This window comes from Danaus plexippus, chromosome 15 (genome assembly GCF_018135715.1).
Source record: "Danaus plexippus chromosome 15, MEX_DaPlex, whole genome shotgun sequence".
Taxonomy (NCBI): Eukaryota; Metazoa; Arthropoda; class Insecta; order Lepidoptera; family Nymphalidae; genus Danaus; species Danaus plexippus.
Window position 1 is genome coordinate 3551284 of NC_083547.1, and position 12937 is coordinate 3564220.

General features: G+C 31.0%; 1 protein-coding gene across 2 annotated transcripts; it reads left to right on the forward strand.

Annotated features, from left to right (window-relative positions):
- The first annotated feature begins 292 nt into the window (after positions 1–292).
- LOC116766251 (zinc finger protein sdz-12) lies at positions 293–8199 on the forward strand. 2 transcript variants are annotated; one of them, XM_032656050.2, is made up of 7 exons: positions 293–604; positions 873–995; positions 2673–3184; positions 3265–3584; positions 4066–4172; positions 4686–4853; positions 5364–8199. In XM_032656050.2, the coding sequence occupies exons 2-7, from the start codon at positions 921–923 to the stop codon at positions 5601–5603; spliced, it is 1422 nt and encodes a 473-aa protein (XP_032511941.1). In that variant the 5' UTR covers positions 293–604; positions 873–920; the 3' UTR covers positions 5604–8199. The 2 variants fall into 2 exon arrangements, with proteins under 2 accessions (XP_032511941.1, XP_032511942.1); XM_032656051.2 differs by having other exon boundaries at positions 294–604; positions 3283–3584.
- Positions 8200–12937: the final 4738 nt, after the last annotated feature.

Sequence of the window (12937 nt, forward strand, 5' to 3'; positions counted from 1 at the left end):
CAAATTTTATGAATATAATTTTTTTTTATCGTATAGTTATAGGTACTATTATAACAATTTTTTTTTTCTTAATCCTTTATAAAAAGCTGCCTGTTGAATTGGTATCGTTTTTTATAGATAATAATAAAATTAAGGAAATTCGACACAATTATTTTCATTTTAGTAAGTACAATTTGGTGTATTATATATTACAAGGTATAGTTTTTTAAGTCCCATAAAATAAGGCGCGAAAAAGGTTCCTCCATTTGGTAACATGTGTTGCTAGAAAAGAAAAATAAGAAAAAAAATGTGCTTTATTTATCCGAAGCCCGAACTTACCATCGTAGATGAACGAGTAGTTACAGAATGGGTATAGGTTTGTTAAAAATGTTAGTGATTTCTTTATAGATTTTAATAGTAACTTAGGATAAATAGTAAGTGTTAAATATAATTAAATGTCCAGGTAACATAAGATTTAAGTGGGGACCCACTTATTTGTGCATTTACAGTTATTCGTGTAACACGTATTTTGTGCATAGAGTTCAAGCATTGAATTAGGCCACATAGCGATCTCTCCCTAAAATACCGCTGTTCTGGCTGTCGACGTATCAAGGCAGGCTATCAAGTGAGTGCGATGTTTTTGTTATATACCTTTACATTGGATTTTACATCGTTTTCATCCAAGTGTTGTGGGATGTGCATGGGATAAGTGGATAAAGTTTATAAATAGTCTATAGTGAGTCGATAATTCGTATGTTTTCGTAAATGGGTCACCTCGCCATTCTATTCAGATTATCACGTAGGAAGATGATATATGTTTAGGAAATATTGTTTTCAGTGTGATTTTGTTTAGAGTTTTAAAAATGTTGTGATTGTTATTTGTGATGTTTTAGTATAGCGAGGTAGGAGAGTGATGATCTGAAAGGCCGCGACCTAATGTGATGTCATCAAAAGGGGAAACAGAGGCCGATTCTGGCACCGTGTCGCCAAATCTACCTGCCGTCAAAAATGAACCGGTATGTATTTTAATAATGTACAGTTTTAGAATAGTCTTGTAATAAAAAAATATTGGTATCCAACTTAATGTACCCAAATAGAAGCCAAACAATTTTTTATTTAATTTAACTAATTGGTTATACTTAAATGGTAATGTTCTGTTATTGAGATCATACATCAATTAAACAATATAGCAAAAGGTAATATATTTTCTACATATCAAATAAAATGTTTTGTTTTTGTCTACTATAATATGATATTATGAATAATCATTCATAAAATAATTAATTTATCTCAATAATCACTACATAATAAGTAGACACAGTAGTTGTAGTACACACATGTGGGAAGAGCACTTTGTGAACCACTTTGATCCTGATAACATTCAAAATCAATTAAATATAGTCAATTATAATAATAAGATATTGCTAAGTCTATCTATATTTATACATATAACATTTTTTTTTACAGTACATAATGTTTTATAATTATCTATGTGCGATAACAATATTTTTTCATACTTTATCCTTATTTTTATCCCTCATTAAATGATATTTATAAGTATTATGTCTTGGAATTTGTGATTAGCATAAAAATAATAAATGGAAATGATTATCACTGGAACAAATCAATAATATCAAGTGAAGTGCTATAATTTGTTTAGTTATTTAAGGTTCTTGTTAACATTATAGTAATAAAGATCTAGATTCTAGTATATAACAAGTGCTGCTTGAAGTTTATCTTAATTTAGTACTTAGTGTGAAATATAAAAATATCATTAAAAATAATGTTGAAAAACATGACATACCTCCTTAGAATTTTTATTTCTTATTTATTTATTTATATAATCAAAAAATCAAGTAGCATAGACTCAAAAATTTGTTAGTAACAATTAGAAAACTTATAAAGCTATATTAATATTGTTATTGCTATTGCTTCCCACTAGAGATGGAGTAGCAATGATTTAAGTTAGCACAATCAAGCCTACTACATATCATACTTAAGATGATAAAATAAAATAATAGAAAAAATTGCTATGCTTTAGTGTGATGGAGGTTTTTATTAAAATTAATTTATTTGCAATTTTTAACATTTGTCAATATTTCCAAGTTTTGTTATTCTATTTAATATTTAATTATGTTGTTCATTAACAAATTGATTTTTAAGTATGAGATAGAGTAATGTAATGTGCAATAATTAATTGCTTTCTTTAATTATACATTTTTTAATCATCTTTTATTAATCTTTTTTTTTTGCTCTATATGTATATATTTAATAAAAAATACTATTTGGCTTCAAGGTCACTAAGGTGGATAGATTTATTGACAGTGTTAGGAAATAAAAGTGGAATACGAAATATTATTACGAATTTTTAAATTGATGATTATTATTTCTTTTACTTCAACATTTTTTTTTAAATTTTCTGTGTCAAAGTTTAAATAAAGATAATAATGATGAGTACAAAATTTATCGACATTAACATGTTTATTTAAGAAAAAGAAGATGCCAATTGGAGAATTGTGATGTATTTATAGGTTGAGTGGTTCAGTGAATGGATTTAGAATTAAATTCTACTATCGTAGACACTTTTTTCACCAAATTATTAATTTTTACTAATGCTCATATTTTGTAATTATCTTCCTATACTTATTTAAATTATCCTTTAAAGTTAACGAACAAATTCATCTTTATTACAGGCACCAACAGCGAGCAAGGAAACACCTAAAAGGGGCAGTGGTACTCTATTGAAGTGTACTACATGTAACAGTTTTAGTACGCTAAGCAGTCGAGCATTAACCACACACATGGCACAGTGTTCGCCTGACAATAACAATGTGGCGGCCGCTCAGAACACAGACGCTAGGCCACACAGAAAGCTTTTCGAGTGCGATGTGTGTAACATGAAGTTTTCCAATGGCGCCAACATGCGACGCCACAAAATGCGCCACACCGGCGTCAAGCCTTACGAGTGTCGTGTGTGTCAGAAGAGGTTCTTCAGGAAGGACCATTTAGCGGAGCACTTCACGACCCACACAAAGAGCTTGCCGTACCATTGCCCCATATGTAATCGTGGCTTCCAGCGACAGATAGCCATGCGTGCTCACTTCCAGAACGAGCACGTTGGCCAGCATGATCTCGTCAAAACTTGCCCGCTCTGCAGTTACCGAGCGCCGACAATGAAGAGTCTCCGGGTCCATTTTTTCAATAGGTCTCTATTCCTCACATTAACTTTTATCTGTGGTTTCCATTATTTATCAAATACACGTAATCATAGTATACTTTTACAAGTCATAACGTTTCCGACAGACACGGTATTGATCTGGACAACCCAGGGCCCGGTAACAACTCTGTTTCCCTTCTCGCGGCCGGCATAGCCAACGCCGCTTATGCTGAAGGCACAATGGACCCCAGCGCCATATCAGCATTAGGGGCATTGGGCTCAGGCCTCTCAGTGTCTGTAGCGGCTGCTTACTCAGATAGTGGTGACAGCAATGGAGAACGTTCAGTGGACAACGCAACCCCACCTATGCACTATTTGACCCCACATGTAGAAATATCTATGGCCGATAACAACGAAACATTCTCACCTGGCCAGAATAACCATCAAGGTAAATATTCTTAATTTTTTCTAGTAAGCTATCTGGCCGTCAAATTATCTTTTATATCTGGTATCTTGTGATTGAAATATTGTTTACCACTATCAGAAAGCATTCTCTTGTTTCTTAGTTGCTTCTACATTTTAATTATGAAAATTACTATTCTTATGGACATAGAAGTAAACATTTATACTTTATAGCATGCTGTGCTGATATCTGTTGCATTTTTATGAAAAGGAATTGTTGGACACACAATGTGCTATTTTTTTTCCCAATATTAGTGTTTACAAATTTACAAGCTGTGATATTTAGGTTTTTATATTATTTAAGCATCTGCCTTTGTATACACATCCTAAGCCTACCTGTGTTATTTAACCCAATTAATCTCAGTATTTTCCGACTTATCAAACCAAGTTGAAATATATGCTGACAAGTCATAATACTTTCTGGTGTGCTCGATTTATTTATTTCTATTTATCATATTATTTTTCAGAGTCCCGTATGAATGGTTCAGGGTCACCTCATTCAGAGAGCGCTGCAAGTAGTTCCCTGGCGTTGCCTGCTATAACACCATCAATCACGCTCATACCCATTAAACAGGTAAAATATTTTACCTATTACATTTTGATTAGTTTACATTTACAACATTACCTTGTCTGTAAACTATGGATGTTACTAAGTAATGTACAAAACCATCACGTTTTACATAAAATGTTATGGATTTAAATAAATACGACTGTTTTCCTTAGTATCATTCTAAACTGAACTTAATATAGATCATACATATACAATTACTTGCGATTTTCTTGAATACTTTATTTGTCTATACTTTGGATTGTGTATTCTGTATAGTTACATATTTATTTTATTCATCGGAATTATCTTACCCATTCATGGGTTTGGTAATAATGTATATATATACAAACATACACTGTGAAAATATGTCAATGAATTATATACAATAAACATTCATGAACAAGGAGTATATTAACCTGCAACCACCAGAATAACGCATTCCATTTGTTTGTTTCATTAAGTTTCTCTTTGATTTATTATAAGAATATTATAAATGAATTAAATTTATTAATTGTTGATTATTATATATAAAACCAGGAACCTAATGCTCAGGAGGAAGGTTCAGGAGATGCTGGTGAAGGGGAAGACAAACGTGACGTCTCATCATCGCTGTCTTCACTCATACAAGTGTCGCCATTGAAGAGTTTGTTGCGAGAGGACCTGCGCAGACGCATCTCAGCTAGGGGCCGGTCTAGGGCTAATAATGTAAGGCTAATAATGTAATCTAATGTGACACTCTAACAAATTAAACATTCAGTATAATAGAGTACTTAAAAATACATATACTAAGCTCAAGAGAGCATTCTTAGTATATATTTTATATTATGAAACAGTCACCTTTCTCTGGTTATCACCTTTCACCTGTGCATGGTATTATCAAGGTCACATATGAAAAAAATCATTTAAAATCAAAGTGCAACCAGAGGTTTACATATGGGATAGTGCATTTATCATCTACAGCTTTTTTTCTATTTACCATCAAGTTGGATGAAAGGCAATCTAACCATTTCGTAATTAACAGAAATTCGGGGCCGATTGTTACAGCTGTAGTGTTTATAATATTTCAGTTACAGACATCATTATATTATTATTTATAATTAACTTGATATTATTGTTGTTCAAACTAAACTTTAGTCCTATCCATATTAATATGAAAGATTGTTTTGAACTTCTTTACAATTACAGATTATGACAAATTTCATATATGTTTTACAGGCGTCCCGAGCCTCCCCTTCGGAGGGGGGAGTGACTACTTCGACCCAAGGCGACGCAGCCCTACTGCCTTCGTCGCTTGTTTGCTCGTTCTGCTGCATCACGTTCCCCGACTCCACACTATACTTCCTGCACAAGGGCTGCCACTGCGACGCCAACCCCTGGAAATGCAACATCTGCGGCGAGCAGTGCTGCAACGTTTACGAGTTCAATTCCCATCTGCTGTCGAAGAGCCACCAATGACTGCTTGTGGGGGGACAATGGCTATAGAACTTCTTAGGTGTACGCTACGTCCCCCCCCTCCCACCCCCGAGTGAATTGGATTCTATAGTGGATAAAATTGGATCCGTGGTATATAATATATATGACATTCCAAATTGTAATTGATGCATTCCATTTTGAGATTTGTTAAGAGTAAGGCGGGGAATGAAGTGATACTTTGTTGTTGACTTGATTATTATTTTTTATTTATTATTTAATTTGTTCGTACTTAATGGTACAGGAGTTTGTTGACGGTATATACTTGTAGAGTATATATATTATTATTTTTTTTTGGTGCGATAGTGAAATTTACAAATGTTTATTAAAGCATATGAAGAGGATTGTACAAATTAATATATTTTTACATTTCGCTGTTGACGTGTTTACGGAGAAGGCAAAGCCTAGTATATCAGAATGTTTAATAGCTATTGTGATCGAAAACAGCCCGGAATTATGAATTCAACATTCCGTTATTAATTTATATTTTTGTATTAAAGCATGTGATGCAAGTCCACGACTAATACTTAATGTACAATTTTTATTTTATTATTATTATTATTTGTTATTATTTATTATCTAAATTCCAACGGTGTCGTTACATCGTGACGTACTTAAAGTCTAACTTTAGTGGATAGGTTAAAAGTAAACGAAATGTAACATTATAAACAACGCACTTGCTCAATAACTAAACAATGGCTCAACAAGTAAGATCGGTGTGTTACTGCGTCATAGCTCGCACAAAACTAAGAACGATGTATTCCATTCTCGTGCTTACATAATGGTGCCAGATCTACTTAACGCTACTTAACCCAATTGGTCATACGCTATGTTAAAACGAATCTTAGATTTTAATCTATATTTTTTGTTGTATTTACTATAATTATTAAGGTGGATGTGCTCAATGTGCTGCTATGAAAATTTATAACGATGGTGGCATAGAAAGATACAGTACTTAATTGACTTTGTCCGTTTTTCATGTATATATCTGAACCTGATGTGGACATTCCTGTAGCTAATAAGTACTTAATATGGGTTGTGGTCTTGCCTGTTAAGTTTATGATATTGATGGTACTGAAAAGATGTTTACCAACGAAGATATATATTATATATATATTGTTATTGACCTCGGTGGATGTCCGTCTGTGGATCGACCTAGTGAGTTACCTGAATGAGCAACACATATTTATTTAGAGATATTCTTATTTTCATTGTTGTTTTTTTTTTTCGTATTTACTGGATTTTTTCGGTCCCGGCCGATTCGCCGCAATTTAGTCTAAGTGTACATTAAGAGCTATTAATATTATTAATTGGTAACCCCATTGGGCGACTTTAATTAATCCGTCCATGTTTAACGATAGATATTGCCTTTAATATTTAATAGAGATAATATATTTATAGATTAATATAAAATTAAGAGGAGATCTTAATTATATTAAATTTACAAAAATGCAGAGTTTTTCTTATGTAGTTTAATTCATTAACAACAGTTAACAATGTTCTGTTGGGAATTTTTTTGAGCAGACTCAAGAGTAAATGTAAAGAAATTATGAATTTCTTATCAATATCTGTCTGCATGACTCCTAAGAACATTGTTGATTTTTGTGCATTTTATAAAACAGCAACAGTTACTGTTGTAAAAAGTTTTATTGTTTAAAAGCAATTATTAAATAATGTCAATTGTGTAGGTAATTGTTAGTCGTATTTTCAATTATGATTATACTGTTAGTAACAAGATTAGTAAATTGCTTTGTTTTGTGGCGATATAATTGAATTGTTGGTAGTACTAAAGGGTAAATTTTAAATCGTGTGTTTATAATTATTTTTTAAGTATACATTTTTGTAATGTACTCGGGTACAATGTAAAATGGATGTGTTATATTCAGTTTTGCCAACAATGTAGTATGATGGTTTTAAATTCCGATATCATCTAGTATATAATTCCTCACCTTAATACCAAAACACAGCTTACCAACATTTTAATTTGTTTTAAGTTGTTATGTGTGTAATATTTAGTGTAAGTGAATTGTTTTAAAAGCATTGTAATGTAACAATTTGAAGATTTAGATCATCGTTGATATTTGCTGTTACATTTATTGTGTTATCATTTTAAATATAATGAAAAAATATTTTATTATTATATAATACAAAACTATTTATAATCTACCAGTTTAAATGATGAGTGATAGAATAAAAAAAATATCAAATTTTTAGCAGATTGTGCCTTAGATCAGTAATAATATGGAAATATAGTGTTTTTCGAAATTTATTCAAATATATAGATGTGTGGATTTTTAACTGTTTGTCACATTGAGAAATTATATATTTACACAAAAGTATTATAAATAAATTAAATAAAATGTTATTTATTTATGTATAGTGTAATTTTGCAATATGGCTGTTTTGCTTGTTTTATGATGGAAAAGTTTATTTGCAGTTGATATAATATATTGTCTTGTTGCGATGGTCTAGAAATATAAAGAAATGGTACTTATTATAAAGTATATGTAGTTCTATTTATTTACTTATAATAATTTGGTAAAGGGTCTAATGAAACACTAATAAACTATGCGATAAAATACTTCACGTTTGATTTTTTTAATTATCCATCATACGGTTTTCCTTTATCTACCTGCAAGTTAATTAAAAAATATATATAATAATTAGTTATAATTTTTATGTTTTTCGAGTATATTCCAAAGGTTTTTTAATTCATGCAACCCTGAAAGGAATGCGTACAAACATTCATTGAGTATTTAAAGTATTTAGTTATACTTTATGCATATGATTTTAAATAAAATAGCAGTCTCTCAACTGTCAACTCTTTATTTTCTTCTTACCACACCTTTCCTAAGCAGTATTTACATTACAATTACAGTAATGCAATTAAGGTTAAAATCAGTAGCAAAAAAATTTATAGTAGCTTTGTTTGGATTTTAAATAATATAATTAATTTAACTTAATATTTTAAAAACATTCACTAGATTAATATTTAGAAATTATATATCGGCAGTATAGTTTATGCCATTGCCTAGCAATTTGCTACAAAAAAAAGACTTTATTACATTCATTCAACTGTCATCAAAAGTTTGATGTCAAAGTTTTGTTGACCTAAACTTTTTCAATTTCGAATATAACTTTTAGTTGAACATTTTGTTAATTAAACTTAATAATAGGGTAACTTATTGATTTTGCATAATAGTTACAAAAGTGTAATGGGAAAAGCGACACAGGTTGATGGCGATAACAACCCAACTTCGCCCGAATCCGACCCTACAAAGTTGTTGGAGGCTGCTTTACTGCAGATGGATGGAATTATAGCCGGTATGTTAACATTTTATTAAGAAACATTCAACATTTCGTTACTCTGTCAGAGATGGCCGCTTAAATCTTTACTTTCATTTAACACGCTTCACTGGCTATTGAGGCGTCGATTTCCTGACTGACCTACCGAAATTTATGCCACTGTTTCAGTAGTACCAAAAAAATTTTTACAAATTTACGTTATTTGTATTTTATAAACTAGTAAGCGAAGAGCCTTCGTTTAATTTATTCGACCAAAAACTTGAACTTAGATATTGCAAAAATGTGTTCCAGATATATCAGTGTACTGAGAATGAAAAATTGTTTTAAAAAGTTAAAAAATACTTCATTTGGTTTATTTATATGAAGTTAAAAATTACTAGCATTTATAGTATTACTATTGATCATCTTATAACTTTATTTTCTCTAACTGAATTGATAAAACTTTCTTTTTATGTTACTTTATTAAACACACCATTTCATTTGAAGTGAAATATATTATATTTTTTTGCTATAATATTAAATGATAAAGAAAGCTAGATAAGATATTATTAAAGAACACTTCTGATGTGTTCCTATACTGTAAGTGTTAACAATTATAAATTTAGGTATCGAAGACCGAGGTATTCACAAATTAATTATCATAATATAAAGACAATACTTATATGATCAAAATGTGGCACTACACATGGTATTGATAGATATTTAAAATCTTTCAATGATAATAATTGTAGTTCAAATGTTCGTATCGGTTATATAGGTATCCTAATTTAATGTAATGCAAACAGTCGGATAACGCAAGTTCATAGTAGGCTGACATTGTATTATATGGTACTATTCATTATGGGGTATAAGAGAGGGTGCAATCTGTTGAGCGAAGGGTGCCGCGGCGCCAGTTGGCCGCGGAACGTCTACCGGACGGACGTGCGTGCGGAAATACTGCACATATAATACACGCGTGCTAAACGGATGTGGCATTGACTATCATAAATTAATGTTATATATTGAATAGTTACTTATCTATTTATATTTTATGTATATTTAAGAGAAATAAACATTTTATTTTTTTTTTATTTTTTTTTATTTCGTAATTACATTAATATATGAAGATTATTTCTTTTTTTTTTATTGTAATTTAATACGTATCATCATGGGATTTTCTTTGTGTGATGTGGGATTTTTGCAACAAAACTGGGTTAGGCTTGGTTTCGCGCCCGCATGTGATTCAGGAGAACCCTCCGGGTTATTAGCTATCCTAGATCTTCCTCGATTCCGCTGGCAATAGACGCGCTAAATAAGAATCTTTTAAAATAGAAAAAACTAACACGCATACTAAGGCTTACCTTTAGAAATATGAAATGACTATTGACCGTTTTTTTCAAACTTGTTGAAATTTCTCCTTGGACCAAGGATGTCATAAAAAAATCTTGAAGGAAGGTCGCGTGCTTATCTAGACAAGATTACACATATTTCGGGTAATCAGATTACGTGAAGACATATCACATGAAATGCAATCTTTGTTGAATGTATTTAGGTATTCTTATCACAAGAACCGCCAAATATTTGTACATTGAATGTAAAAAGCAAGTAACGAGAAATAACATCGAAACGGTATTTTTTCATTCCGATGATTATATTAATATTTCTGCTACTCTTTTTATAGCTGGGACATTATAAAAATGTGTCATAGGGAAAACTTATTACTTAACATACGTCTGGAGAAAATTGTTTTAGGAGAGAAGAGTTTTTAAAATTATATTGTATTTACAGTATAAACAGAAGTCACGCTATATTATTAAATGCTGCAGAACCCGCGGGAGCTTCAGAACGTTTTAATATAAATCAGGATTTTCATAATGAGTGTTCCGTAGTGTAACTTACAGTTTGAAAAGAATAGCGTATTGCTCTGTTATACCATAGAGTTGTAGAATGCGAGATGTTTTAACATTTTAATAGGGTCTGATTATATTTCGTTTCATAATAATTATATTTATATTTTTTTATGACTTATATACATTTATTCTGTAAAATTTGTTGACGTAACTACTGCGTTTTTTTACATAAATTTGTAATGAGGCATATGAAGACGTCTACATTGAATACGTAAATGTGGAGAACTATGTACTGATTTTCGCACGCTCTCGTCCTTAATAAGCGTAATTTGCATACCATATATATTTACGATTGGTATATAGGCATTTGATTTACATTAAATTCTACTTGAGGAAGCTTGTTGAGATAATTTTCGAATAATGTACATTCTAGAATTGTTTTTATATTCAAATTTGATTTCTGAATTTTTGTGTCTGAAAGATATCTGTGACATTAAAAATAAATTTATTTCGTATTTTGTACTTATTCTATAAAATATCACACAACTTACAGAGTACGTTGAATATATAGTTAAGAGTACGTCGTAATGCATCTTTTGAGTTCTTTTTTTATAATGACTTGTAAAGTGTCTATAGAATGTAAGTTGAATCTCTATTATATTGTAAAATATAATCCAATTAATTTAGCCGCATCTGAAAATTTTTCTTGCTTATTGCACATATAACATTCTATATAGTGTGCTAGCCACAAACTATTTGATATATATCATCAGGATGGCTATGCTAATAATTGTGTTTAGTAATTTCTGTTACTTTAATGAAACTAATATTATTCGGATATACTACGCGTGCTTTATGTTTGTAAAACACAACATACTCCCGACGTTTCGGTTACTTTTCAGCAACCGTGATCACGGGCAGACGAGATGTGATAGACAGAATTGCTGTTAAAATGAGATTAAACGGAGAGTTACAGACTATAACGAATTACGATCACACAACTACGTTGTGACTAAAAAGTCATTTGAATTATAAGGGTAGTAAACGACAATAAAAATTGTATTTTTTTTTTAATAACTATATAATAAAATTAATATGACGAGGTACAAATTTTTTATTAAAATAACTCATGGTCTAAAGCCTTTGTAACATTCTGTACGCATCGCTTTTATGCGTTAATATTGGCCAAGCTGCGGTTTTACCGCAATATATGCAGTGCATCAATAAATATTATAAAAATATATAATTTTATTACGTTTCATACTTCAGTGTTATTAAATTAATGCATACGTGTGTTGTGGGGAGAATTCGAGAATCGAAGAAAATAAAGCATTTTGAATTTTGATATTTGTTACAAAGTTTAGAATTACCTAAAACCAAGGGCAGCCTCAAAAAGTCTTATATTTTATGCGAAATGTCTTTTACAAGCATTTTATATGATTGTAAAATATATTGGTTAAAAATTATTTAAAATAAAATGTAGGACGCCGCTTTGGAATACCGATAAATTTTAATCAATTATAAGTAATGTTTCGGTTTTCATACAGGATATGAGAATAATTTATAATATATATATTTTTTTATATTTAGGATCCTTTATTAAAAGTGGAATCAAATCTTTAATTTATGTGATTACATAATAATGAATAATTTTTGATGATTAGAAATAGAAAATCTTTGTGAAAATGTCACGTACAAATGTATGTATGAGGCGTGATTAAGTGAGTACATCAAGAGTGTGATTGCGGAGTATGTTGTGAGTGATCATGCCCGGATGCTGGCAGTGGCCGGATCATGTGGCGCGGTGGTGGCTCTTCGATACTTGCAGCGGACGCATCTTCTCTGACATTGAGGAGTCTCAGATACCACAGCGTATGTTCAATTTTATATTTCTATTTGAACTTACTTCCAACAATCGCCCGTTACCATTCTGTGTCTTGATTTGGCAGTAAAGTATAGTTGATTTGATTCAAAAATCTCTGTTCTAAGTAAAGAAATGGTCTATATTTTTAATTTCGATTGTGTGTACGTGTGCTAGTCCCAGACGTTGACATTAAACGTTACAAAAAGTACTAGTAGGTATACGAGCATTTAACTTCACCAGCTTAAATTTATCGTGAAAGAAGGGTTTTACTTATTAGCCATGACTCACTTAAAATTATCTTGATCCAGAATAGTGGGGAA